The sequence below is a fragment of the Hyperolius riggenbachi genome, chromosome 10, assembly GCF_040937935.1.
Source record: "Hyperolius riggenbachi isolate aHypRig1 chromosome 10, aHypRig1.pri, whole genome shotgun sequence".
NCBI classification, from domain to species: domain Eukaryota; kingdom Metazoa; phylum Chordata; class Amphibia; order Anura; family Hyperoliidae; genus Hyperolius; species Hyperolius riggenbachi.
The window spans coordinates 210,370,350-210,397,549 of NC_090655.1; the positions used below are offsets into that span (position 1 = coordinate 210,370,350).

The window sequence follows — 27,200 nt, forward strand, 5'->3', positions numbered from 1 at the left end:
GGAGGTATGCTGCATTAACCTTTTTATACTCCTATTGGGCAACCCATATATTTTCTCTTGGCGAACAGATGGCACGTTGTTTTGATGTTGTATATTCATCTGTTTAATTTCTTTTACAAATGGAAAAAAAATAAACATTAAAAAAAAAAAGAAAAAAAATTGTTTTGTCTTGATTATGAATGACGATGATGAAGATAAGAAGAGATAAGATAATGATCTCTCTCACACACTTTTTTTTTTTTTTTTTTTTCCTTTGCTAAATGGACCATTCAGTCTAGAACAGTAATCCTCAAACTAAGGCCCGCGGGCCGAATGTGGCCCCCTGAGGCTTTTTTACCGACCCCCCCCACAAACACGCACGCACACACACACACACACACACACATTGTATTACTTATAAATGCAGTCAGCTACATCCTTAAATATTGGTGGTCCGCATATAGAATAGCAATGCTGGCACCACCCATCCACATGGAAGCCAGAAAGCAGTAATTCGCTGGTTTCCAATTCAATTCCACAACAGGTGACACTGCTGTCCACTGTAGGTTGTCGCCTGGGTGTGCTTCACTGTCTGGTCTGCAAAGATTTCTACATCATTTTATCTATACACCGGCCCCCCAGCAGTCTGAAGTACGTTGACCCGGCCCTTGCCCCAAAATGTTTGGGGACCCTGGGTCTAGAATATTACATAATCAAATGTGTTTTACGTTTTGGTAGATTTTTTTTTTTTTTTTTTTTATATTCTAGTAAGCCTTAGTAATACTCTTAGCAATATTACAGTAAGGCTCTAGAGGCGTCTCAAATGCTGGCTTGATTTTCTTCTGGCACTGTATTCGGTCTGAGGAAGTTGGTTGAGACCTACGAAACGTGTTGCCAAGTGCATATTAAAGTATGTTACAAATCATTTTGAACGTGTCATCATTGAGGTAAGCCACCTCAAACTTTTTTCATTTTAGTTGCTTTTGACATAGTATTATCATATCCTGGGCGCCTCTTTCTCCCCCTTTGTGTTACCAACCCTCCTTCGGGAGGGGTATTTGGCCTAACGCCACCTTTGCAACCATCTAGAACTTTTTGTACCCAGAGAGCGACTGCATCCAGCCTGGCTGGTCACCCAAGTGGAGTCGGGTTTGTGTATCTCTATACACTTTTTTATTGTTGTGACTTCCTGCACCATCAGGGCTCCCGGTATCTCCATTTTTTTTTTTTTTGTCCAAAGTGTTACCCCCTTTTTTTTATCCTACCTCGGTGTTCGCAGGTCTGCACCTTGACTTTTGGCTTGGCTGTGGGGACAAGGGGAATCCGTGAGTAAACTTGGTGTCCACAGGGGGTGTTAAAGGGAATCTGAAGTGAAAATAAACTTCTGATATAATGATTTGTATGTGTACTACAGCTAAGAAATAAGACATTACGAGCAGAGACATGAGTCTAATATTGTTTCCAGTACAAAAAGAAGTTAAGAAATTAGTTATCTATGCAAAAGAGCCACTAAGCTCATCGACTTTCAAAGTCGCAGAGAGCTCTGTCTTCTGAAGCTTATCTCAAGTGTCTGTCACTGTATCTTTTTTTTTTTTTTCTGCAGAGGACAGGTCAAAAGTTCACTAGCCTGCTCTGTAAAATTTAGAATGCTGAGTAGTCTGTAAACTGCAAATATTAGAGATTGATGCAATGTTATATTAAAAAAAACACCTATATAACTAAAAATAAAAAATGAGAATATTTTATATGCTACTAATGTAATGGTAATTATCCGTACTTCACAACCAATTCATTATATCATAATTTTTGTTTTGCTTCAGTGTCTCCAGGTAAGTGAAACTCATGTTTTTTTTGTTTGTTTGTTTGTTTTGAGTTCAGGTTCCCTTTAAAGCTATGTCCAGAAAGTTCACCTAGTAATACGTGAGCTCACATCCTCTTCTGTGCCAACAGAGGAGAAAAGTCTGTCACTGGCGTGACCAAATGCACTCCATCCCCACCACATGTACCACCTGCACTTCTGGCCTTCATCAGGTGGTCACCTAATTGGATTTTAATTCACGACTATTTGCAATGATGATCAAGAAAGGAAACGTGGTAAAAGTGAATTGAGCAAAGTTTAGCAATTTATTTGTTGCCTTAGCTTGAGTAACCAACCAACCCAGTAAAAATAAACTTAGGCCACATACAGACATCAGACCATAGTCTTTGGAAAATGAAAGATCACAGACCAATCTTACCACCCTTCCTGTAGTATAAGAGCCATACTCTACACAGTCTTTTCTATGGAGCTGAACTCCACATCAGGAAAAAATCTTGGCAAGATGCTGCACACACAGATGCTGTACAGACACAAAAGATCAGTATCTGCAAAAGATCTGTTCCTGCCAAAAATCCATTCATGCAAATTGCAATGATAGTCTATGAGATCTGCAGATCATCATAAACACATGATTTAACTGACATTCATCTGCAGATCAGATCCACCAGGATGGATTTGCAGATCTGCAGATGAATGTCAGTTAAATCATGTGTGTATGATGATCTGCAGATCTCATAGACTATCATTGCAATTTGCAGGAATGGATTTTTGGCAGGAACAGATCTTTTGCAGATACTGATCTTTTGTGTCTGTACAGCATCTGTGTGTGCAGCATCTTGCCAAGATTTTTTCCTGATGTGGAGTTCAGCTCCATAGAAAAGACTGTGTAGAGTATGGCTCTTATACTACATGAAGGGTGGTAAGATTGGTCTGTGATCTTTCATTTTCCAAAGACTATGGTCTGATGTCTGTATGTGGCCTTAGTCCTGTGCACTGGGCATGTCTAGTTTGTAAACTTGAGCATACTGTGTGTACAGGTGCTTGTTCAAGGTCTTTAGCCCTCTCAGTTGACTGGCTGCTAGTCTAATTTAAGTGTACCTGAAGTGAAATCTGCAATAATGGTTGGATACTTACCTTAGTAGCCTCTGGGTAGTCCAGAAGTTTCCCATCCTCCACGGCTCCACCGATCCAGTGCTGGAGCCCTCCGAACATATTCAACAAGGGTTTGTTGAATATGTTTGCACAACCGCACCGCACTGCACAGTAGCATGGAGCCACATTTTTCTCCATAGCACGAGCGGCTCTGCTATTATGTAGCTATGGGCTGTACATGTGCCTGCGTAGTGCGGCCTGCGCTCGTACACTGAAGGGATCACGGCCACAAAGAAGATGGTGAACAGCGATCAAATCAAGAAGGATCGGAGAAGCTTCTGGATCATCTAGAGCCTAGGTTCTCAACGTGTGGTACGCGTATCCCAGGGGGTACTTCTGATGGTTCCAGGGGGTACTCTGGCTTGATATACTAACCAAGAATAACAAATTTAAAGTTTTAGAAAATTATAAATCCTATTTAAACAACACCAAATTAGTGTTTTAGCTAATTAAAAGCAATAGTAAATGCTTGTACATCGTTTAGAACCAATTATCATGTATTCCGATTAAATATATATTTGTCAAGGGGTACTTGTGATAATGTTTACTATGCTAGGGGGTACTTGGTGAGTACAGGGTTTTAAAAGGGGTACATACTAATAAAATGTTGAGAAACACTGATCTAGAGGCTTCCCTTTACCTCGGTAAGTATTATCGCCTCACAGATTTGCTTTAGAACAGGGATGTCAAACCGATCCTTTCACACATTTTTGACACAGCTAAAATTGATGGGTCTAAGAGCCCATTCACACTTGAGCGGGAATCGCGCGATTCCCGCTCAGCGCAAAACGCTAGAGGTTTTAAAAAACCGCTAGCCCCTGTTAGCCTATGGCAGTGTTCTCACTGCTGCGTTTGCAGTCAGTGTTAACTACAAATGCGTAACATGCAGCGTTTTGCCGGCGAATTGTGATTAGCGATAGTGATTAGCATGCATAGCACCGCTAATCGTGATCGTGGTAAAATCACTCCTGCAAAACGCTAGCGTTAATCGCCAGTGTTTTAGGTGTGAATGGGGCTTAAATCAGGAAAGGTGAACACATTCCTCTCTTTCTCAGTCCATCCTAAACACTGGCATGGATCTGGCCCTCCAGGCCTGGAGTTTGTCGACAACTGTGCTTTAAAAGCATCTGGAGTGGTAGGAAACTTTTAAAGTGTACATGAGATTAAGCTAATGCCCTTATTTATACTTATCTGGGGCTTCCTCCTCCGGCCCCTTGATGTCTGTGGGCTCCCTCTCCGGCCGCTCTGTTCTGCCGCCATCTGGTCTGGTAATCCGGTCAGTCATTCCCTTTACTGAATGCGTGGCTTGACTGCGTGCACCCCTGTCACGCTCCCATGCCCGGGAACTTTCTGTGCATTTGCTGAAGTTGAACGTGGCCAGCCTGATTCCCAGGCCACATAGCAGCAGGCTGGAAAAGACGGCAAAGGAAGCCCACAGACTTCAAGGGGCTGGAGGACGGAGCAGTGCTTTTCAGCGCTGCTAGATTTGGCCGCAGCCGGCGCCTCCATAGACTTCAATAGGAATGACTCTTATTGAAGCGCTCAGTGAGTAACGTCGGCTCCGTCAGAAGACGAAGCCGAGGTTGCTTAAAAACATAATTCGGCCTCCAGCAATCGCTGGAAGCTGAATTATTTCATTCCCCCACTATCCATGGCTGCTGGCGGCCTGGAGGGGGAATAGTAATTAAATCGGCCCAATCTTGTGCAGAAGCAGGATCAGCTATATACCGCTGTATCCTGCGCCCAAGTCTAACGGCGCCGATTTCAAATATACTCCTGGAGGAAGCCCCAGGTAAGTGTAAATAAGGGCATTATCTTGATCTCAGGTTTCCTTTAACTGCCTATTATAACCTAATGGAACTCCACCCAATGTTTAAATTATCATCTGCTGCCTTCCTGCACTTTGAGGCGAATTTATCCTTTTAACAGGGAAAAAAAAAGTATGGCATAAGTCCAGTGGAAAAGTAAAACCTATTCCCAAATGAAGCATTAATATCTGACTGTCACTGTGTGCAACTGCGTCTAGTTGCTCCAGTTTTCCGTGCATTCGTTTTCAAAATCCTGCAATTGGTTGTGTTTTAACCGTCTCTGCACATCACTATAGTAACAAGGATGCAGTGGGACGCAAGTGAAACGCACACGAGACAGCTGGAAGCGGTTGATGATGACAGCACATGTGACCCCGCCCACCGAGCTGCATATTGGAGAGGAGACAATAGAGCTGATATTCTCCCGTCCTACTGCAGCGGTGGTTTCCTGCAAGCGAACTGTACAATATCGTGAAGCACATTAACGAAAATATAGCGTATGTAATTCTATTGTAACCCGTGTGTTTTAATAAATTGCAGTAGAGCAAGTGTTTATTGGAGGGGGGAGCGGTGGCGGCCATTTTGTTGTAGTCCGCAGGAGGCGGAAACGTATAGAGCAGGTTTATAGTGCGGTTGATTGTTTGTAGGATGGTGACTGGCAAGTCAGCCCAGTGAATGGCCTGGTAGCATCACTCGACGGGACAAGGATGTTTTGATGCTGTCAGAGTGTGGCTTACATCGCCCTCCAGCTCAGGATAGCTCTGCATCCCGGGAACAGGCAGAGGTGAGTATTGGAATTGGAGGGGGTGTTCTGGCTATGCATGTTTATGCTTTTGTTTTTTTAGATGCAAATTATAGTAACTACAAACTCCAGTAATCAACAATTCTGTTCAGTTCCCTCTTTTGGGTCTTTTCAGAGAAAGCTGTCGGTTTTTGTTAGGGGGACATAGATCAATGAATGGGATCTGTATTCCCATTCATTGATCTCGGGAGGGAGGGAACGGGAGCACGCGCGGTGCCGCAGCAGCAATGCATGCTATCTGGATGGATATATCCGTCCAGATAGACCAAAGTGGTTAAAGAGGAACTGTCGTGGAAATCTTAAAATTTAAAACGCATACAAATAAGAAGTATGTTTCTTCCAGAGTAATCTGAGCCATAAATTACTTTTTTCATACGTTGATGTCACTTACAGTTGGTAGTATAAATCTGACATTACCAACAGGTTTTGGGTTAGTCCATCTCCATAGGAGATTCTCAGCATGGCCTGTATTCTTTATGAAGATATTCCCTGAAAAAGATTTATACAATAATGCTTGGACAGCCTTCCTGCTCACCTTAAACATTTTTGGCAGTTGGACGGAGCAACTAAGTGCTTTTAAAAATAAAGAAAACCCTAAGAACCCCCTATGAGACGATGGGCTAATCCAAAATCTGTTGGTAATGTCAGATTTCTGCTACTTACTGTAAGTGACAGCAACATAGGAGAAAAGTAATTTATGGCTCATTTAACTCCGGAAGAAATGTACTTCTTATTTGTGTATGTTAACATGTATTTTAACTTTAAGATTTTCGCAACAGAGGTCCTTTAAGCGTACTTCCTCCTGGCTGGCTCGGCTGCTGCTGCCTAGGGTCTGACGGTGACCTTGCTGACGTCTTACATATGCTCGACAGCAGGCTGGGGTGGTGCTGCTATTGTGTATTCAGCGGTGCCTTAATGATTGTCAGATCAGAGTCCGGGACCTTTCCAGAGACAAATTGCAGCCCGGGACAAACTACCCTGAATCCAGGACGTCTGGTCACAGTAATTTTATCACAAAAATTAGACATCCCAGTTTACCTGGGACGTGTCCCAGAATTAAGGTTCACATCCCAGGCACAAACATGGCCAAGCAATGTCCCAGTTGTGCTGCCGAATGTCCCAGCCTCTAGACTTTGTGACCCATAATTGGCTCCCGTGCCAAATGCCTGCCTCCTGAAAACATTGGCCCACCCACAGATCAGAGACATAGTTAGGAGGTAAATGGGGCACTCCGACTACCTGTCTTTCCTCTTTTGTGTCCCCCACTTAGTTGTTTTTGGACAGTTACTTAAATTCGTGATGGTGGGCTCATACTGCTTAATTACATATGGGGAGATTCAGTGTGGTTATCTTTTGGGTTGTGGAGGTACAATGCTTAAAGGACACCTAAAGGCTTTCAGAATCATTCATGAGTGCACTGTGTGACCGCGCTCCTGTCCATGTACAAGGGACAATGTACTGTGCATAAGTGAGTACATTCAGCACCTATGCATCAAAATGAAGCTGCTTATACATCAGCAGTCTTGTGGTACTGTGGAGGTGCAGACCATACTCACGCATGTAAATAATGTCTCACAAAATTATTTGTGCCTGTTTTCTTTATTGTGTCAAGTGTTTGTTTAAGGTGCGTACACACGCACTACCAGCGGCAACGGTCCGCCAGACCCTCCCACTGGACAGTCTTTTAGCCGACAGTAGCTCGTGTGTACGCGCTGTCGGCAGACTGATAAGGCTGTTTCTGAACGATCCACTGCGCGCATCGTTCAGAAACAGCCTTATCAGTCCGCCGACAGCGCGTACACACAAGCTACTGTCGGCTAAAAGACCGTCCAGCGGGAGGGTCCGGCGGACCCGTCGTTGCATTTGGTAGTGCGTGTGTACGCACCTTTAGATGGCTCTAATACTGCCCTGTAAACATATTAATCAGCAGCAGGTCTATCCCTGCCCTATACATGTTTTTCAACATTAATCTGTGTTGGTGTGTATTATAATATCCCATGCCCGCCTCCTGATGGGGTGATATAAAGCTGTATTGGGCAATATGCCCTGAGTGTGTTTGAAATACATGGTAAAACTGTTCTGGCAAGAGAAGTCACCCTGGCATGTGCAGAGGTCCACCTGACTGCGTGCGGTGTTGGTGGGAAAGGAAGGGAGTGACTGGCACTCAGCTGTCATGGAGGGTTGGGCATTGAACAGTATGTGGATACCACTGTGGCTGCAGTGACCACAGTGCTCACAACAGCTAGACAGCCGCTATAGCACTGAGTCTGTTTGCTGCTAAGGGGCCAAACTTTGAGTCCCAATGACAGGCAGCTGGACGTGGGCTGCAGGCTTACACAGGCTATGGTAATTTCAGCAAGATTGGCTGTTAGGAAGCCGCGTGCACTGCTCAGAGCCCTAAGTGCCATTTGTGTTGCTGCACGTGGTTGGCAATGAAGAGGGATCAAATGTTGTAACAGCTATATGGCTATTGCAAGAGACGTGGTACACAGGAACTGTGGTGCCTGGGGTAAGCCTCATTTGCAAAGAGCCACGTTTACTAGTGCATTGGAAGAATCTGTTAATGGGAGCTTAAAACTGCATCCCTGTGAGCAGCTGATCCTTGCTCATTACCCAGTGTGAGCCTCAGCCTCATGGCCCTTTACCTGCCAGCTGCTCCCGTAGTTAGGCCGAGTGCTTGCTAGTGGTCAGCAGAGATGTAGAAGAGGTGGTCACTGTACTGAGTCACCTCTGACACAGTGAAACATGCATGTGAAACATAGACTCATGCGCAGTTAAAAATGCTGCCATTCGGCTCCATGAAATACTGTATACCCTTTTTTTTATGTTTGTTTCCTTTCAAGTCTTGTTGCTATAATGTAAATAATTGTTTTATTATTTTAAATTCCCTATTTCAGGTTCATCGCCACCATATTGTTTGCCTGTTCCGAATTGTAGCGCTTGGCATTCCCCCCTCCGTCTCAGATATGTCTGTATGCATCATTTAGCCTTAAAGGGCCCTTTCTACTATAAAGTCCTCATCCTTGTAATTTTACAAAGATTAAGCTAGGAGAGGACTGCTGCTGTACCATGTTATTCCTCATACTGTATTGGTGCGCTGTTCTTTGATTGTATTTTTCCTAAAAATAAAATAAGGTTTTAACGAGAAATTGCAGCTGAAATGTGCTTGTGGCTGGCAGACGGGAGGCTAACCAGCCCAACAAGGGCGCAATTCAGTCAGTGTAAAGCCCAATCTACACGATACGATTCTTTGTGCGATTCGATTACGAATCTATTTACGATCCGATTAAATCCAACATGTCCGATCGGAATTCGATTCGATCTGCCATTGCAAAACAATGGCAAATCGAATTGAATCCCGATCGGACATGTCGGATTTAATCGGATCGTAAATAGAATCGTAATCAAATCGCACAAAGAATCGTATCGTGTAGATGGGGCTTTAAAGAGGCCTATTTTATTTATTTATTTATTTGTTGTATTTATAAAGCACCAACATATTACGCAGCGCTGGACATTAATTTAGGTTACAGACAATATTTAGGGGTGACAAACAGGCCTAGCAGATTCTCGTCTTTTGTCATCTTTGTTCCCATGTTCCATTGATTTGAGAGCTGGCACTGCAGTACATTCACTGGATGCCAGCATTTGTGCCAGTCCCCAAATCGAGCACCTGCTGCTCAAAACTGCTTATAGCTATTAATTAGGATTGGATGATGGTTCATAAATTTTTCATCTGGTTTATACCCAAAGGGATGATAAACTGGCTCCAGCACTAGGGATGATCGCAGAGATGCAAATCATTTCTCCTTGCATTCAGATTTCATGTAAATGTTATGCAGCTTGAACTTGGACCAATAAAAACTGACAGGAAGTTATTCTGATTGTTCCAATTTCAAACTGCATATAATTTGCATGAACTTTGAATGCAAGGAGAAATTATTTGCATCTTCTTGATCCTCCCTAGTGCTGGAGGCTGATTATCATCCCTTTGGGGATATAGCAGGTGAATAATTTATGAACCATTATTCATTTAATCCTAATTAATTATACATTAGTAGGGACAGGGCGGCGAGGCAGCGAATGCGGTGTCACAAGGCGGATTCCTGAGAGATTTCACGCTGAAATCGATCAGGAATCAGCCTGTGGTGTAAGGGCAACAGCTGTCTCTCGAACAGAGAGAGAGCTGTCTCTTTGTCGACCTGCCCATTATGCAGACAAGCCACTTGGCTAGGACCAGGTGACGTGTACTGTTTTTGGAGAGGAGGCTGCACAGGGAACAATGGAGTGGCTTAAAGTGGGTGGGGTAACAATGCCCTTGTTTGGTTGATTTCTGTGGAAAAAGATTAAAAGGCCATTATTGCGAAAAATTGTAAAACTTAAAATCCAGGCATACACATACTTATGTGAAGTATTTTTCTCCCAGACTAAAATGCATTATAAATTCTTCTCCTGTTTGCTGTCACATACTATAGACAGTAAAAATCTGACAGACCTGACCGGTTCATTTCCTTGTGGTTGATTCACATTTCTCCTTTATTCTTCATATAGATCCTTTCCAAGGATTGTGTTTGTAAAGATGTCGGCCAGCCTGCCTACTCATTTGTACACTACTTAGCAAGCAGGTGGACTGAGTAACTGCCCTTGAGTTAGTGCTTTTTAAAAATAAAGAGAATGAGGAGATGCAATAGTCCAAAACCTGTCAGTTTTTTTTTTTTTTTTTTACTGTACTTCTTGTACACATGGATTTTACATTTTTTTGCGATAGTGGCCCTTTAATTTTTTCATCAGGAATTATCTTTATCTCTGAATTCAGGAAAAACAGAAGACAACCAAGTTTTAGTGACCCCTAGCCTTGAAATGAATAGAGCCTCTGAGGCAAAGACTTAATCATTTACAGGAGGATCAGAATCAGAAATCATTCTGAAAATGCATAGCTTGGGGTCAAGGATAACAGTACAACACATTTTATTGTGTAGAAATGAACAATATGTTTGCAGTGCTGCCTTATTGGGTGTAAAGGTAAAGGAGTAAAGGTGGCCATATATCAAGCGACTTGATGGCCGATCGCCCATCCAATTTGATTATTATGATTGGGTTAGAATCTCTGCCGCCAAGAGCATGCCAGGTGAACAATGCAACCAATTTTGGCCTGAAACTGGTTGCATGTATCGATCGGACATACCATAAGATGTAGGGTCTAAATGCTTGATCCAGTGCGCTGCGTAAACGGTGTGTGATATCGGGGATGAGCGACAAATGCAATGGAACCCCCAGCACTGTCCCACCCCGAGTGTAAAATGTGCAGTATACTTTACCTGTCGGTGTCCGCCTCTGGCTCAGTCCTCCATCCACATACGCATCCCATGTAGTTGCTCATCACATCAGGGCCGCACAGCTTTATTTATGGCTCTGCAATAACTGACTGAGCCTGCCCGCGCATTCACAGTGAGTTGGAGCTGCGGGCTCTGTGCTACTGCACATGAATGGGCGGTCTCGTGCTCCTACAGCACGGTTATGAATAAGGAAGTGAAGCTGCGCGGCCCCGATCTGCAACGGGGGCTTTAGACAAGCGAGGGAAGCCTCAATAGGTTCCTGAGGCTTCCCTCTCTCCAGTGTAAGATCTTGTTTTGATCCCAAGCTTTAGCTCAGATACACTAACCACTTGACCACTGAGGGGGTTTTCCCCTTGAGGACAGAGCAATTTTCACCTTTTAGTGCTCCTCCCTTTCATTTGCCAATAACTTAATTACTGCTATTCACAACAAAATGATCTGTATCTTGTTTTGTTTTGTTTGTTTTTTTGCTACCAATTAGACTTTCTTTGGGTGGTACATTTTGCAAATAATTATTTTATTCTAAATGCATTTTAATAGGAATAATAAGGAAAACAAAATCATTATTTCTCAGTTTTTAGCCATTATAGTTTTAAAATGCTACCATAATTAAAACCCACATATTTTATTTGCCAATGTATTTCGTTTATTACCACATTTAAATTATGTCCCTATCACAATGTATGGCGCCAATATTTTATTTGGAAATAAAGTTGCATTTTTTTCAGTTTTGCATCCATCACTATTTACAAGCCCATATCTTCAAAAATAATTCATATACCCTCTTGACATACATATTAAAAAAGTTCAGTCCCTAAGGTAATTATTTATGTATTTTTTTTGTTAATTGTCTGTTTTTTTGGGGGGGGCTTTTTTTTGTATGCAAATGTTTTATTTTGGGTATTTATTATGGGCCAGTGTGGGAGGTAAGGGGTTAATTTGATATTAAGTTTTGTATTCCTTTTTTTTTTTTTTTTTAATCATGTAGCTAGCCTAGCGCTAGCTACATGATACCCCCCTCCCTGCCAATTCCCACCCACCCTTCCGATTGTCGCCGACGCCTATGCCCGTCAGGAAATCCCGTTCTGAACGGGATTTCCTTGAGGGCTTTCCCCGTTGCCATGGCGACGAACGGAATGACGTCATCGAGGTCATGACGTCATTGGGCGTCCCGATCCACCCCTCAGCGCTGCCTGGCACTGATTGGCCAGGCTGCACATGGGGTCTGGGGGGGGCTATTACACGGCGGGTAGCGGCGGATCGGCGGCAGCGATCAGAGAAACACGCAGCTAGCAAAGTGCTAGCTGCGTGTTTCAAAAAAAAAAAAAATTATTCACATCGGCCCAGCAGGGCCTGAGCGGTGGCCTCCGGTGTCTCTGGACGAGGTTCTCGTCCAGAACGCTAGGGAGGTTAAAAAAAAATGGATGTAGGTGTAAATTACTATTTGGACACAAGATGTCTTCACATTATTTCCTATTTGCGTACTATAAGTACATGAATAGGAAGTAATGCATGGACGGGTTGCTTTGGAAGATACGACGCAGGCATCTCATTGATGCCGGCGATCATTTACACGGAGGTTTAGATTAGTTAATTAATGCATTCCCATTAATTGATCTCCCCTCTAACGGGCCATGCCGAGTACTTGCATGGGAGGGAGCGGCGGCCGTCCGCAGCAGTAGACGCATATCTACATCCCTGGGATTTCAGGTGAAGTTTCCTTGGGTGTAGATATACTGCAGTGGGTACAACAAGTAGGTAAAGGACCTCTTTCATAAAAATCTTAAAATTTCCAATATATGTAAACACATACAAATAAGACGTACAGTTCTTCCAGAGTAACACGAACCATAAATTACTTTACTCCTATGTTGCTGTCACTTGTAGTAAGTAGTAGAAATCTGACATTACCGACAGGTTTTGGGCTAGCCCATCTCTGCATGGGGGATTCTCAGCATGGCCTTTATTCTTTATCAAGACACACCCTGAAAAAATGTATACAAATGTGCTGGTCAAGCCTGCCTGATCACTGTACACTTTTTTGGAAGTTGGATGGAGCAACTGCCATTCACTAAGTGCTTTTGAAAATACAGGAAACCCTGAAACCCCACCATGAGGAGATGGGCTAGTCCAAAACCTGTTGGTTCTTTCCAATTTCTCCTACCTACTGTAAGTGACAGCAAAATAGGAGAAAAGTATTTTATTGCTCATTTTACTCTGGAAGAAATGTACTTATTTTTATATGCTTACATGTGTTTTACATTTTAAGGTTTTCGCGACAGAGGTCCTTTAAATATTTTTCCCCCACCGAGTTGTCACAACTTCGGGAAGGGGGGGAGACATGTAATTTAATTTGTGCACCAGCCATTGCCAGCGGCCGAATTGCCTGTTGTTTTTTCTAATTTGAGCTCAGGCAATGACTAGCGCCCAAATTAGTCACTGAGTGACGCTATAGCCGTAATTCTCATAACAGCCTATGACAGCGCCTAAACGATCGTGCTGAAATTAGCAGATGCGGTCTGACACCTACTCTAACAGTTGCTGCACCAGAGCGTCACATGGGTGTTCGTTGGATAATATCCTCAGTTTTTGATGAGTGTATTCAAGGTAAGTTAAGGAGCTATAGTTACAGCTGACACATAATAGTGCTTGCTGTATCTGCTGGGCCTCTTCATTTACTTATTTATTTTTTTAAAAAGACATGTAAGGATTTGCATTTTGTTATTCAAGACACTGGACTTTTGTGTTTGGTAACAGCTGCCTGGCAGCAGGTCGGGTTTAACCACTGCTGATAAATTGCTGAGTAATCTTGATTTTTTTTTTTATATTGTCAAAACTTTATATATATATATATATATATATATATATATATATATATATATATATATATATATATATATATATATATATATATATATATATATATATATATATATATATATATATTCTTCAGTACTCTGAGCAGAAGATGCCTTATTTCCTCTTGAGCTTTGTGGAGATTAGTCAATGTTGTGGAGGTAGTTGACAGACTGGCTTAGTTAATGCGCAGTTGTGAGGCACAGCATCGCCTTGGTTTTCGGGCGGGATGCCATATCCATGATTACTGATATTATTGCATGCTTGTTACCAGACAGCTGTGTATGCAGGGATGGGTTTTCCAGTCCCTCACACCCTGCTTAGCAGATGACATCACTATGCCAGAATGAGCCAGCACAAGGATTTGCTACTGCAATGGACTGTTCTTACGTTACGTTTTATTTGTAGCCTTGATTTCACGCAGCATGTGTTTTTCAAAACAGCTTTTATTCCGATTACGAAGCTGGATATATGTTGAAGTGTAGACCATTGGAAGGACACCAGAACCTGTACAAGGACATCAGTATGGAGAAGAAGCTGCCTTTCACATTTTTAGGTAAGACTAAAAATTTTTTAACTTCATATAAGAGGACAGAACAGTATAGAGGCTCCACCTAGATATACCCATCAAGACTTAGGGCTGGTGCACACCGAGCGGCTTTTTCAGCGTTTCTGCGGCTGCGGATCCGCTTGGTCAATGTATCTCAATGGGGTGGTGCACACCAGAGCGGGAGGCGTTTTGCAGAAATGAAAAATGCCGGGGTGAGGCATTTTTTTGGATTTCGGATGCGTTTCTGCCTCAATGTTAAGTATAGGAAAAACGCAAACCGCTCTGAAAAACGCCTGTTCAGAGCGGTTTTGCCGGCGTTTTTGTTACAGAAGCTGTTCAGTAACAGCTTTACTGTAACAATATATGAAATGTACTATACTGAAATCCGCTGCAGCAATCCACAAAACGCTAGCAAAACACCATAGAAAAATAAGAAAAAGCATTTCGAAATCTGCTAGCATTTTGCGGATCTGCTAGCGGTTTTTGGTGTGCACCAGGCCATTGAGACTGTGGCCCATATGCAATTATTAACTTTTTCTCCTGAGTTACCTCCTAGGAGATAATTATCATCTCTTTAAAATAACTTTTCAGCATCTTACAATTGAAAAAGTACCTAAAAGTTGGTGAAAAAGTAATATCAAAATAATTTCGATTATTTTCTTGCTTGCGGGTGGTTTAAATGGTATTTTATGGCAAAGTGTGAAAATACCACCTAGGAGGCAGATTTATTAATTGTCTGAGAGAAAATATTAAGGTGCGTACACACTATTGCTGGGCCGACCGGTTCAGATGCTTGTTAGCAGTGTAGCTGAAGGTGAGCACTGTAGCTATGTGGGGGAGCAGAGGGACGAAGGAGCGGTGTGTGCTACCTTATGCAGTGGGCAGGGGAATGGCGTCTTCAAACAAGTTAGCCGCCAATCGGGTGAGTAGATCAGCCCAGGTGGATCGCTTGGGGGTCGGGGGCTGCCGTACATACACTTGATTGTCCGCTGAGGTGGTTGTTTTCTTTAGTCAAGCGTCTGTACAAGCCTTTAGGCCTGGAACCCACTGCAAAACGCTATCGCTAATCAGCGGTTTCATGAGCGTTTTAGGAAGTGCTTTTACAAAGTATCAATTTGCCTGCGATTGTGTAGCGATTAGCGTTTTAGTCTGATTGGTCATTTTAATTTTGTTACAGTGTGTGGTAACTTTAAAACGCTAGCAAAATTGCTCCATGCAGGTTTTGATAAGCGATTACGCCAGCGTTTATATACTTTACACTGAAGCGCTAATGCTCCCAAAATGCTGCATGTCCTGCGTTTGCGATTTGAGGAATTGCAAACGCTCCAGTGGAAGTTGCCCCATCCATTTACATTAGCTGAGCATTTTGGCAAAACGCTGGCGTTCTGTAACACTCCAAAAATGCTCTCCAAATCGCCCTTGTGGGTTCCAGCCCTTAGAATGTTTCTAGAAATCAGTGTAGAACTGTCTCTTGTAAAAAGGGTGCAGTTTCCTACTAAAACTGTTGTAAAACAGGAGGAGGTAAATAAGTGAGGTTCTCAGAATTTGTGCAGTCTGTGAGGGAATCCTCTGAGTGAGGTAAGATGTACTGTGGCAACAATTATCACAGAATACTGGACCTACAGTAGTAGTTTTAATTTCAAACCATTTTTATTGAAAGACAAGCATGTAGTAATCATGTCAACAGTCAGATACAACAAGTGAGAGAGTCCCATCAGAACAAATACTATCATGGTGTTTTCCATAATCGTGTTCAATATCTGACTAATAAAACAAGCCTGTCAACTCAGCATTCCCCTCATTTCCCTGCCCTGGATTCAGTCTCCTGTCGACTAACTCCGAGTTAAAGCTACAGTAGTGTTTTAATACTTGTATAGCAGCAGTCAGAGCACTTGTTAGGGTAGAAAAGACTGAATGATATCAGTGTTAGTACACCTGTTTTTATAAAACAATGTGGCTCTCCTATCTCATAGTATATATCAGGTAGGGCTTTACAAGAGCTGTGACAGCAAAGTGAAAAGGCGCATACACACGCCATACTGCCGCAAACAACGGGTCCGTCAGACCCTCCCGCAGGAGCACGTGTGTACACGCTGTCGGCAGACTGATAAGGCTGTTTCTGAACGATCCGCTGACAGACCCATCGTTTGCGCCGGTATGGCGTGTGTATACACCTAAAGAGAACTTTCATTCAATTGTGTGGAATAAAACAACAAATACAGTACAAGTCTTTGTATTTTGTAAGTTATTAATTAACTCTCAGAACACTTACAGATTACTACTTTCTGTTGGGAAATCATAAGCACCTGAGGACAAAGTCAAAAGGTATACACATCAGGCGATGATGGGGCAGATTCGACCAAGTGACAAATCTCTCTGATCGAATCTGATCAGCGAGAGATCTGTCAGCTGCCTATACGCTGCTGGCTTTATGCGCCGCCTTACCGCTGTGTCCTAGTGTACAAATGTGCTTGTGTGCATTTATACATTACCTGTCCCCGTGTCGCGGTGCCTGTCCATTGTCCGATTCCGCCACTCTTCCATAGCCGCATACACACCGCCGGCATGGAGTGTGATGTCACACACGAGCCGACGTGCTATACGCCAGTGACGTGTATGCGTCTAGCCAGCGCTTTGATTGGCCCAGTAGGCTGCCTGTAACTTGACAGGGAGCCTATTGGGGGCAATCAAAGTGTGGGGATCGCGTCCATTAAAGCCATTGGACCCGCCAGGGCGTAACTTAGCGCACACTATGCTGCACTGCTTTAGCAGCACAGCTTGAAGAATCAACCCCAATATGAGACTGTTTTACAAATATAAATATAAGTATAAGTTTATTTTCACTTAAGATTCCAGATTCCATTTAAATTGTTTGATCTGTTAATTGTATGCTGTGTTTAATACTTTAGACTATAGAAAACATTTTGAGTATAATCCCACTTTAAAGGAATAAAGCACTTGAAGCAGGTTGGTGCTATTGTCTTTCCACCTATGCAGATTACAGTACTACTTCCTTTCCATTGTGATTAAATAGGAAGAATTGCTTTGATAAATCCACTCCAGTATGCTCAGTGTGTGTGTTTGTTACCTACAGATAGAACTAGTGACAGAAAACCACCACAGAAATGTACAGGTCCTGTTTATTCCCAGGATTGTCCACAGGAAGATCAACGAGATTTTGAGGTAGGCAAAACAAAGTTCTTTGGTTATGCATGGACTCCTCTATGGAATACCGGTACATTAAAAACTGTTTGTATCCTTCCTTATCTAGATTGTTGTAAAAGGTGAAGATGAAGAAGAGACATATGTGAGGAGTAATGAGTCATTTAAGGAGGAGGAAACGACCCTTGACATCAGCACAGGTGAGGCATAATCTCTAAATACAGAGAGTCACATGTTCTCCCTGTTACTAAAACAATCTGTCAGTAGAAAGTCATGAGGCGACAGTACAGTATGTGCTCAGTGGGGGATCATTATCCATCAGCTACTATTAGATACTGGCTTTGCCTTTTCTCCTGACATGTTGCTGTGTCTTGCCAGCTGAGAGACCGGTCTGTCCCCACACACACAGTATGGTTTTTCTCCCCACTCACACTCTATGGTGTTAATCATACACCTCAGTAAAGGGATGTATGGGATTTGTATAGGGATTTTTCATCATTTATTATTATTCCCAGACCTGGAAGATAACAAAGTGGATGACCAAATTATCAAGACTGATGAGGAAGAAATAAGCACCATTGAAATCAAAGAAGAACAAATCCCTATAGAAATCAGCACAGGTAAGTAGTAAATGAAAGATTTAGAGATTATGAAGACTGTAGGGTGAGAGACACTGCTGTAGAAATCATTTTGCTCAGTACTTAACCCTATCCACTCCATTTTCATGATTGCCAAGAGTGTGCAAAGCAGTAATCAAATAAAAGGTGGCTACTTTGAAAAACCTAGAATATGACATATTTTCAGTTTCACACTTTTTGGTTATGTACTATTCTTCCACTTATGTTAATTCCTAGTTTGGATGCCTTCAGTGTGAATCTAAAATGTTCATAGTCATGAAAATAAAGAAAACTCTTTGAATGAGAAGGTGTGTCAACTTTTGGTCTTTACTGTATCTCATTTCTGCTTCCTATCATAGACTAAATAATTCCTAAAGTTTGGCTTTATAGAGGGCACTTTATAGAGGGTACATGGATGCATGAATCGAGGGAAGGCAACATGGGAGGTCAGAAAAGCTGCAATTGGCTACACTTTGAGTAGTCATAATGCTGAAACTATGCAAGGTCATAATTGTGCTGCAGTTATGGGTGGCATAATATTGGCTAAGTTGGATATTTAAGTGTTATAGAGGTGACGTTATGGCTGCGGTTGCTTGGGTAGGGGACATTCGTGGCTTGTTTTCTATTTGAACGTTATAATGGCTTGCACTTAGAGGAGACACGATGGATGCATTTGTTGTAAGTGGACTCATCACGTTGCAGGAGTAGGGGGGGCATGATGGTGGCATTTTTTTTTATAGAAGAGCATGATTAGAGTTGGAACATGACCTGATATTAGCCCTTAGGGAAAACTTAAGGCATGACTACACTGGGGCAAGGGTTGGGTAATTTGACTACATCTGGCCATTTCTCAGGGTAGGAGTAGGTATGGGTCCACACAAAGGCATTTCTGAAGGAGTGAGGTATTGCAATATTTTCTTCACTGAGGGGCTTGGTGTTCTATCTGTGTCAGTGTGACACTTTGTTTGTTTTCTGACAGATCAGATTAACACTATCTTCAAATATGTGTCTCCTACAGATGAATTCAGTAACAGAAGTCCAGCAGAGAGAAGCCCTAGTCCCCCGTGTCCCCAGGAAGATCCTGCGATCTCAAACCAAGATCAGGTAGTTCATTTTGAAAGCTACCTATCACTTGTTGTTATATTATGTGTGTTTAGTAGTTATCTTTTTTGTGTTTCTATTAAATTAAAATGTAAACATGTCTATATCAGGCATGTTTTAAAACAAACCCTATACAATCTACCAAAGATACTGTGAGGCACAGCAGTTGTTTGGCTTTCTGGAACCTGTAATGAAATGTTCTGTATCACAGCTGTGCTTTGTCTTATCTAACTGAATGATCTTTTAGCTTAAATGGAACCTGAGGTGAGAGGGATATTTAGCCTGCCATATTTATTTCCTTGTAAACAATGCCAGTTGCAGCCCTGTTGATCTTCTAGCATAAGTACAGGCCCGGCCCACCCATGACGCCAATTGAGGTGTTTTCCTCAAGTGGCGAAAGTCTGGGGGCGTGCCAGGCAGGACCAGGAAGTGTGCCTGGCGCCACCCAGCTTACAGCCACCTGCCTGGCCATGCAGGAGCCCGCCTTGAAGTGAGCTGGAAGGGGTAGCAGCCAGGAAGCGGGGGTAGTGGATACAGCGATGAGGAGGAGAGTCAGACCATGCCCCTCACCTGGCTCCCCCCTTCCCTGTCCGTGCTCCCCCCTCCAGCTATTAGCGCAGCGTAAGTGTGTGTCATGCAGCGGGCGGGGAAGGAACTTCCGCAAGTACAGGGGTGGCATTGAGGAGGAGATGAACTGTGGAACACAGCGACTGGAATATGGATGGAGGTGAGTCATTCCTTCCCCACCTGCTGCCTGACACACATTTACGCTGCGCTAATAGCTGGTGAGGGAGGGGTGGGCCTGCCCCCCCCCCCCCTTCCCCACCGGTGTGCCCGCTGCTCCCCCTTCCTGGATGCTACTCCCTCCAGGCTACCTACACTGGGGCAACTATACTACCTATACTGGGGGCAACTATAGTGCATGTACTGGGGCAACTATACTAACTACCTATACTGGAACAACTATAATACCTATACTGGGGGCAACTATACTAGCTACATATACTGGGGGCAACTATAATACCTATACTGGGGGCAGCTATACTAGCAACCTATACTCGGGCAACTATACTAGCTACATCCTCACAAGTTTGCCTCGGGCAGAAAAAGTCTAGAACCGGCCCTGCATAAGTAGTCTGAGTTAAAGCCCTGGATCAAGCATATGGCTAATCCAGCAAACCTGATTTGGCTAACTTGATCTGCTGCAAGCTTGTTCCAGGATCTATGGCTGAAAGTATTAGACACAAGATCAGGAGGACTGCCGGGTAACTGGTATTGTTTAAATGGAATTAAATAAGTCAGCCTCCATATCCCTCTCACTTCTGGTTTCCTTTAAAGGCTAGTACATACGTGCAAATTTAATAGCTGATTCTGCTTCTGATTGGTAAACTTTATCTGATAGGGCAAAAAAAGGTAGCTTATTGATGATTGGCTTTTGATTTAAAGGTCCGTATCCATCTTTTTCATTCATGAGTAGATCAGACTACAAGGTGGAATTAATCTATTGCGAAACCGGTTATCGGCACAATTTTATATTATTCATAGCAAGGAGGGGGGCACATGTTTGCTCAAGCTAATGTTTTTATATGGCAGTATTGACGTACCCTATTGATTTATGCTAAGCTTAGTTATTACTGCAGGTCTGATTTAAAGTTATGCAGTGCTACTTTCATCACTAGAATAAACCAAAATGAGCTACAAGCTGTAATATTTGGTTTTGCCTAATAGCACCACGTTGCTGTATCAAAGTGTCTTTCTATGTCCGGTCAGTATAGTTCTCCCACTGCAAGCTTACACCTTTATAATTCTATACAAAAGCTAAACATGCAGTGATGACTCTGAGGACTGAAGGAAAATATCATCTATTAATACTAGCCAATGAGCAACAGCTTGGCCTCAAACCTTTAGAATAGTGGAAGCTGTAGGTTAGGTTTCAGTGTGGCTGAAATACAGTACCATGCCTTACTTAGGCACTGGCATTGGAAAACGGGGAACTATGGGGCAGTTTGGGCACCCAAGTTAAAGGATACCCGAGGTGACATGTGACATGATGAGATAGACATGTGAATGTACAGTGCCCAGCACACAAATAACTATGCTGTGTTCCTTTTTTTTCTTTCTCTGTCTGAAATAGTTAAATATCAGGTATGTAAGTGGCTGACTCAGTCCTGACTCAGACAGGAAGTAACTACAGTGTAATCCTCACTGATAAGAAATTCCAACTATTAAACACTTTCTTAGCAGAAAATGGCTTCTGAGAGCACGAAAGAGATAAAAAGGGGAATATCTTATCAGTGAAGGTCACACTGTAGTCACTTCTTGTCTGAGGCCTGGTGCACACCAGAGGAGTTTTTCTGAGCGTTTTGAGTTTTTAAATCTGCTGCTAATGTTATCCTATGTGTCTGTGCACACTGGAGCAATGAGGTTTTGTAAAAAAAAAACCCATAGCATTACATTGGGAAGAGATTTTAGAGGTTTCAAAAGCTCTTCCCAATGTAATGCTATGGTTTTTTGTTTTTTTACAAAACCTCATTGCTCCAGTGTGCACAGACACATAGGATAACATTAGCAGCAGATTTAAAAAATCAAAACGCTCAGAAAAACTCCTCTGGTGTGCACCAGGCCTGAGTCAGGACTGAGTCAGCCACTTACATACCTAATATTTAACTCTTTCAGGCAGAGAAAGAAAAAAAAGGAACACAGCATAGTTATTGGTGTGCTAGGCACTGTACATACACATGTACATCTCATTATGTCACATGTCACTACGGGTATCCTTTAATAGCAACTCTAAATACTACATTATTGGACTACTGTACACAAATTTCCGTTTATAGCCTGGTCATTTATGGGGCGCCCGATAGTTAACATATATAGTGGTGAAAGCTGAGTGGATATCGGTGGGTCTGCTGCGGGGGGTGTTGTCGACACGGTTAGGGTTAGGCATCAGGTGGGGGAGGGAGATTTGGTTAGGTTTAGGCATCGGTAGAGAGAGGGCTCGTGTGAGAATACGGTTACGGTAGGTTTAGTAATAGTAAAATATCAGCAACATTTACCGGAGTTAGTGTTGGCCACCTAGAAGAAGTAAACAGTGAAGAGAGGATAAGGTTAGGATTTAGAAAATGTGTTGCGAGGTAGGAATTAGGAAACAAGTTTTATATCCGTTTTATCTGCGTTTTGTTGTCTTACTTAGAATACAAATCTGACTGATGTTAAAGAAGAAGTAGAAACTGTGAATGCAGAGTCTGCGGAGCAGCAGGAGGAGGTGGAAATCGCTGCAGTGATTGGATTGGGTGAGTAGTAGAAACTAATTACATATAATTTAGCTCATATGACTCCTGTTTCCTCTAGCTGGGGTGTGTACTTTACAGTAAGCCTGAAGTAGAGTGGTGTACTGTACATATGGGAAAGGTGATACTCCCTTACTGATCCACTTTAATGGAAATGTATTATCCGCAATTTAGTGATATTAAAGTACTCTGAACTAGTGCAAAATGAAAACTAGATTTGGTGTCACAGCTGATGGACTGAAAGCACCTACTTTCCAGTTGTACATAACTCTGTGATAGTTATGGGAGAAGGAGAGAAGTAGGGTATTGCTCATTACCAGAGATGGTCAGTTTTTGCCTTTGGGTTTCTCATGGAAAGCTGAAATATGAGTAAAACAGGAGGTGGAAATGTCTGTTTGTGTTTTAGCCTTCCTATGCGCACCATGACCCTTTTTTCAATTCACCTTTTCTCCTAAGTTTTCTCCTAGGAGATCATTTTTCATCTTCTGTTTAAAACTTTGCATCAATCTGCAATTAAAAAGTACCCAAAAAAAAAACGAAGTGAAAAAGTACTGTCAAAATTCTCTTTTCTTGCTGATTGATAAGGTGTGATAATAGCATTTAGGAGAAAACCATACATATAACCTAGGTGCCATCATACATAATGATGTATGCGCAGATCGACCAAGAAACAGATCTCTCTCTGATCAAATCTGATTAGAGAGAGATCTGTCAGCTGCTCATACACCGCCGGCCAATTCCCTTGTGACGCTGCCCCCTCGCGCTGTCCCCCTAATGTAAATTTGCATACACGCACCCCACATGATTGCCGGCGTATATGTGGGCACGTGTGTGACATCGCACACGTGCCTACATTACTCCCCCAACCTTGTGGGATAAGAGTATGCGGATTGTGGACGCAGCCTGAGCCAGCGGCGGACGCAGACAGGTAAAGTATACTGCACTGAGCGCTAGGGTTGCCGCGGTATACCGGTATGACGATATAGCGCAGTTTGTGCATGGTAATCATACCATTTTACCGGTTTTCGGGGGGTGGAGCGACGTAGTGGTGGGGATGCGACACAGCGGCGAGCGCACAAACAGCGGCTGTAAAAGAAATACTGCGGCCACCTATCCTGCCTACACCTGGCTCTTGCTACCTATGCTGTGGCCACTTATCCTGCCTAAACCTAGCCCTGGCTACCTATGCTGTGGCCACCTATTGCTGGCTACACCTATCCCTGGCTAACTGTGCTGCGGCCACCTACTACTGGCTACACCTATCCCTGGCTACCTATGCTGCGGCCACCTAATACTTGCTACACCTATGTTGCTGCCACCTACTACTGGGGTGGGGCATATTATGTAATGTAAGGGGGGGGCCCCGGGTCCAAATAATTGTATAATACCGTCATACCGGGGTATTCTTTTGACAGTTATCCTACTGTGCAGTTGTGACCCTACCAGACACCAGGAGGGCCACATTTTACATTAGGGGGACAGCTCTGGGGGTTCTGTTGCATTCGTCGCACCAAATTGACCAGGGCAGCCCAACATCTTGCAGCATGTCCAATCAATAGATCCGACTAATGTTAGCCCGAAATTGGTCGCATTGTTGATCGGGCATGCTCTTGGTAGCAACGATTTTTATCTGATTCGATTTGGATGGTCAATCAGCTGCCAAGTTGACAAATGTATGACCACCTTTGGGAGAAAAGTGTATTGAATAAGGGCCAATGTGTTGAGAAACTGGGCCTCAGAGGAAGTGATAAGTTTGGTGGAACTACAGAAATTATTTTTTTATTTTTGTAGGAATGTGTTAAATCTCAGAACTTGTATACATGAATACTGAAAGTATTGTTGCTGTTACTGGCAGAACAGTCCAACCCCAAATGTTTACTGCAGTCCTCTATCAACCTCCAAGGGAACTCTGTCTAAATCCATTACGTTTTATTGGAGTAGCTCACTGGACAAATAACCTTTGATTGGAATTTTGAGATGATCTGGGTGAGAGGAGAGATTGCTGAGAACATGAAGTCCCCTATGGTGGTAATAATTTGGGCACTAGTCTAGTGTAGGGGACCCAGCAAGAAACCTCAGTTCTCCAATCACAGCATCCTCTACAGAACAAAGCGTTGTGATTGGCTGAACCGTGTGGGCATAGTTTACTACAACCCATCTGAAAGCTTACAGTTCCAGAGGAACTGAATCATGTTAATAAAAAAATTTCCCTATGAGGTTTCCTGTTGGGTCCCCTAAACTAGCCTAGCGCCATAATTTGGCATGTCCACCAGAAATCCTGAGATTGGGCACCTAGCAGGAAATGTGGGTTTTTGAATATTTCAGTTAGAGTGCTTGGTCAGGAGTGGAGGTCTTATTTTTTTTTTTTTTTCCTAAACTGCCTTACTGCTGTTTTTGTTTTGAAGAGATTTCCAAAATATGAGTTTAACTTTTCCTATTACGACACATTTCTTATTTTATTTTCCCCAGATGGACAGTATGTTAATCATGCCGCAGATGAACATTCTGTTATCTCTTCGGATGGTGGTGGTGATGGTGAGAAAAAAGATCATGATGTTCCCTCTGATCATTCAGAACCAAACCTTGAAACACCAGTAGAGACCTATTCATGTTCTGAGTGTGGGAAATGCTTTGCTCGTAAATGCTATCTCGAGAAGCATCGAGTATGGCATCTCCACGGAGACAAGCCTTATTCTTGTTCAGAATGCGGTAGCGGTTTCACACAGGAATCGGAGCTAATCAAACATAAAAAGAAGCACACCGAGAAGCCATATATGTGTTCTGAGTGTGGGAAATGTTACAAGCAAAGGAAAAATCTTATTTCGCATGAAAGGATTCATACAGGGGAGAAGCCGTTTGCCTGTGATGTTTGTGGGAAATGTTTTGCTTCTAAGGTGAATTTTGCTGCACATCAGCGGTCACATGGATTGAAGCCATTTTCATGCTCTGAATGTGGGAAGCGCTTTGCCCAAAAATCTGATATTTTCAGACATCAAAGAACTCACACTGGGGTGAAGCCTTATTCTTGTTCTGAATGTGGGAAGTCTTTTTCCTTGAAATCAGGCCTGACTGTACATGAAAGAATCCATACAGGAGTGAAGCCGTATTCATGTGTGCAATGCGGAAGGTGTTTTGCTGATAGATCGGGCCTTGCTGCCCATGGGAGGACGCACTCTTCAGAGAAGCCTTTTACCTGTACTGAGTGTGGGAAATGTTTTACTCAAAAATCTGGTCTTGTTGTGCATCAGCAGATACATGCAGGGCTGAAGCCCTATTCCTGTTCTGAATGTGGAAAGTGTTTTGTTCATAGAAACCTTCTTGTTTTACATCAGAAGATTCACAGCGGAGAGAAGCCGTATTCCTGTTCCAAATGTGGGAAGCAATTTACGTGGAAACATTCACTCTCCATCCATGAAAATATTCACACCGGTGAAAAGCCATATACATGTTCTGCTTGTGGGAAATGTTTTATCCACAGGAGCTACCTTGTTACACATCAGAGAACTCACTCAGGAGTGAAGCCTTATATATGTTCCGAGTGTGGGAAAGGCTTTACCCGGAGAGCCTATCTTATGTCTCATCACAGATCACATGTGGAGAAACCACGCCCATGTCCATAATGTGCAAACGGAAAAAATTATTTTAGCTTTAATACACCACACTACAATTCTTACACATTTATTTGTTTTGTATTGGTTGGCTGCATGAAACAAATGTATTCCATGCCTTCTCTGAAGCCTGTAGCCATGAAAGTGTGATATGATTATACCATCTCTTGCAGGGATTTGTAGCACCAAGGCTGATTCAATCCTGCAGAGAGGTTAGTCGGTAGAGTCCTTGTAACCTCTGCTAAAGGGTTCCTGAGGATACAGGCTGCTAGCTGCACGGATTCATTAGGTGAGGAGCAGAAGAAGCCTCCTATCAGTTGAACACCGGGATATTGATACGCTGGCTTCACTAGCAGCAGCTCAGTCGGGACTGAAAACAAGCAGGAGTAATAGAATATGAATATTTGTACAAAAAAGGAAACCAAGAGCCCGCAATAGTGTAACACGTTCGAGTATAAAAAGTAAACGTATTTGGTATGTAGATAATACTCACAAACATGGGTCACTACCCAGGCAACCACTGTGAAGGCAGGTGGGCAGATTAGACTTGACCCCACTCAGGTTTGAAGGGGTTCTGTGGTGTTATATAAAAACAAAAAAGTGTCACTTACATGAGGCTTCTAACGGCCCCCGCCAGATATCCTGTCCCGCGCCGTCACTCAAGAATCCTGCGTTCCCCATGCGGGTCACCTTCCAATTATTCATCTAACTAGACGAATGTCACTGGGCTGCGCGGCCATTGCTCCGGGAGCTTACTGCACAGGCGCAGTACGAATGCACAGTAGGATCCCAGAGACGCAAGCTGGAGCGAGGACGCGCATGGCTGTGAAGCCGAAGTGACATTCGTCTAGTTAGACGAATAATTGGAAGATGACCCGCGGCAGGGAATGCAGGATTCTTGAGTGGCGGGGCAGGACAGGATATCTGCAGGGGGCCATTAGAAGCCCCAGGTAAGTGACCCTTTTTTTAATATACCGCCACAGAACCCCTTTAAAGAGACTCCGTAACAAAAATTGCATCCTGTTTTTTATCATCCTACAAGTTCCAAAAGCTATTCTAATGTGTTCTGGCTTACTGCAGCACTTTGTACTATCACAGTCTCTGTAATAAATCAACTTAT

General features: G+C 43.0%; 1 protein-coding gene across 2 annotated transcripts; it reads left to right on the forward strand.

Moving 5' to 3' along the window:
• The first annotated feature begins 5,136 nt into the window (after nucleotides 1–5,136).
• On the forward strand, nucleotides 5,137–26,692 carry LOC137534343 (zinc finger protein ZFP2-like). 2 transcript variants are annotated; one of them, XM_068255797.1, is made up of 8 exons: nucleotides 5,137–5,255; nucleotides 14,196–14,308; nucleotides 17,397–17,485; nucleotides 17,574–17,664; nucleotides 17,980–18,084; nucleotides 19,100–19,185; nucleotides 22,376–22,475; nucleotides 24,942–26,692. In XM_068255797.1, exons 2-8 carry the CDS (start codon nucleotides 14,224–14,226, stop codon nucleotides 26,090–26,092), a joined length of 1,707 nt encoding a protein of 568 aa, XP_068111898.1. In that variant the 5' UTR covers nucleotides 5,137–5,255; nucleotides 14,196–14,223; the 3' UTR covers nucleotides 26,093–26,692. The 2 variants fall into 2 exon arrangements, with proteins under 2 accessions (XP_068111898.1, XP_068111899.1); XM_068255798.1 differs by lacking the exon at nucleotides 5,137–5,255 and adding an exon at nucleotides 5,413–5,542.
• The last annotated feature ends 508 nt before the right edge of the window (nucleotides 26,693–27,200 follow it).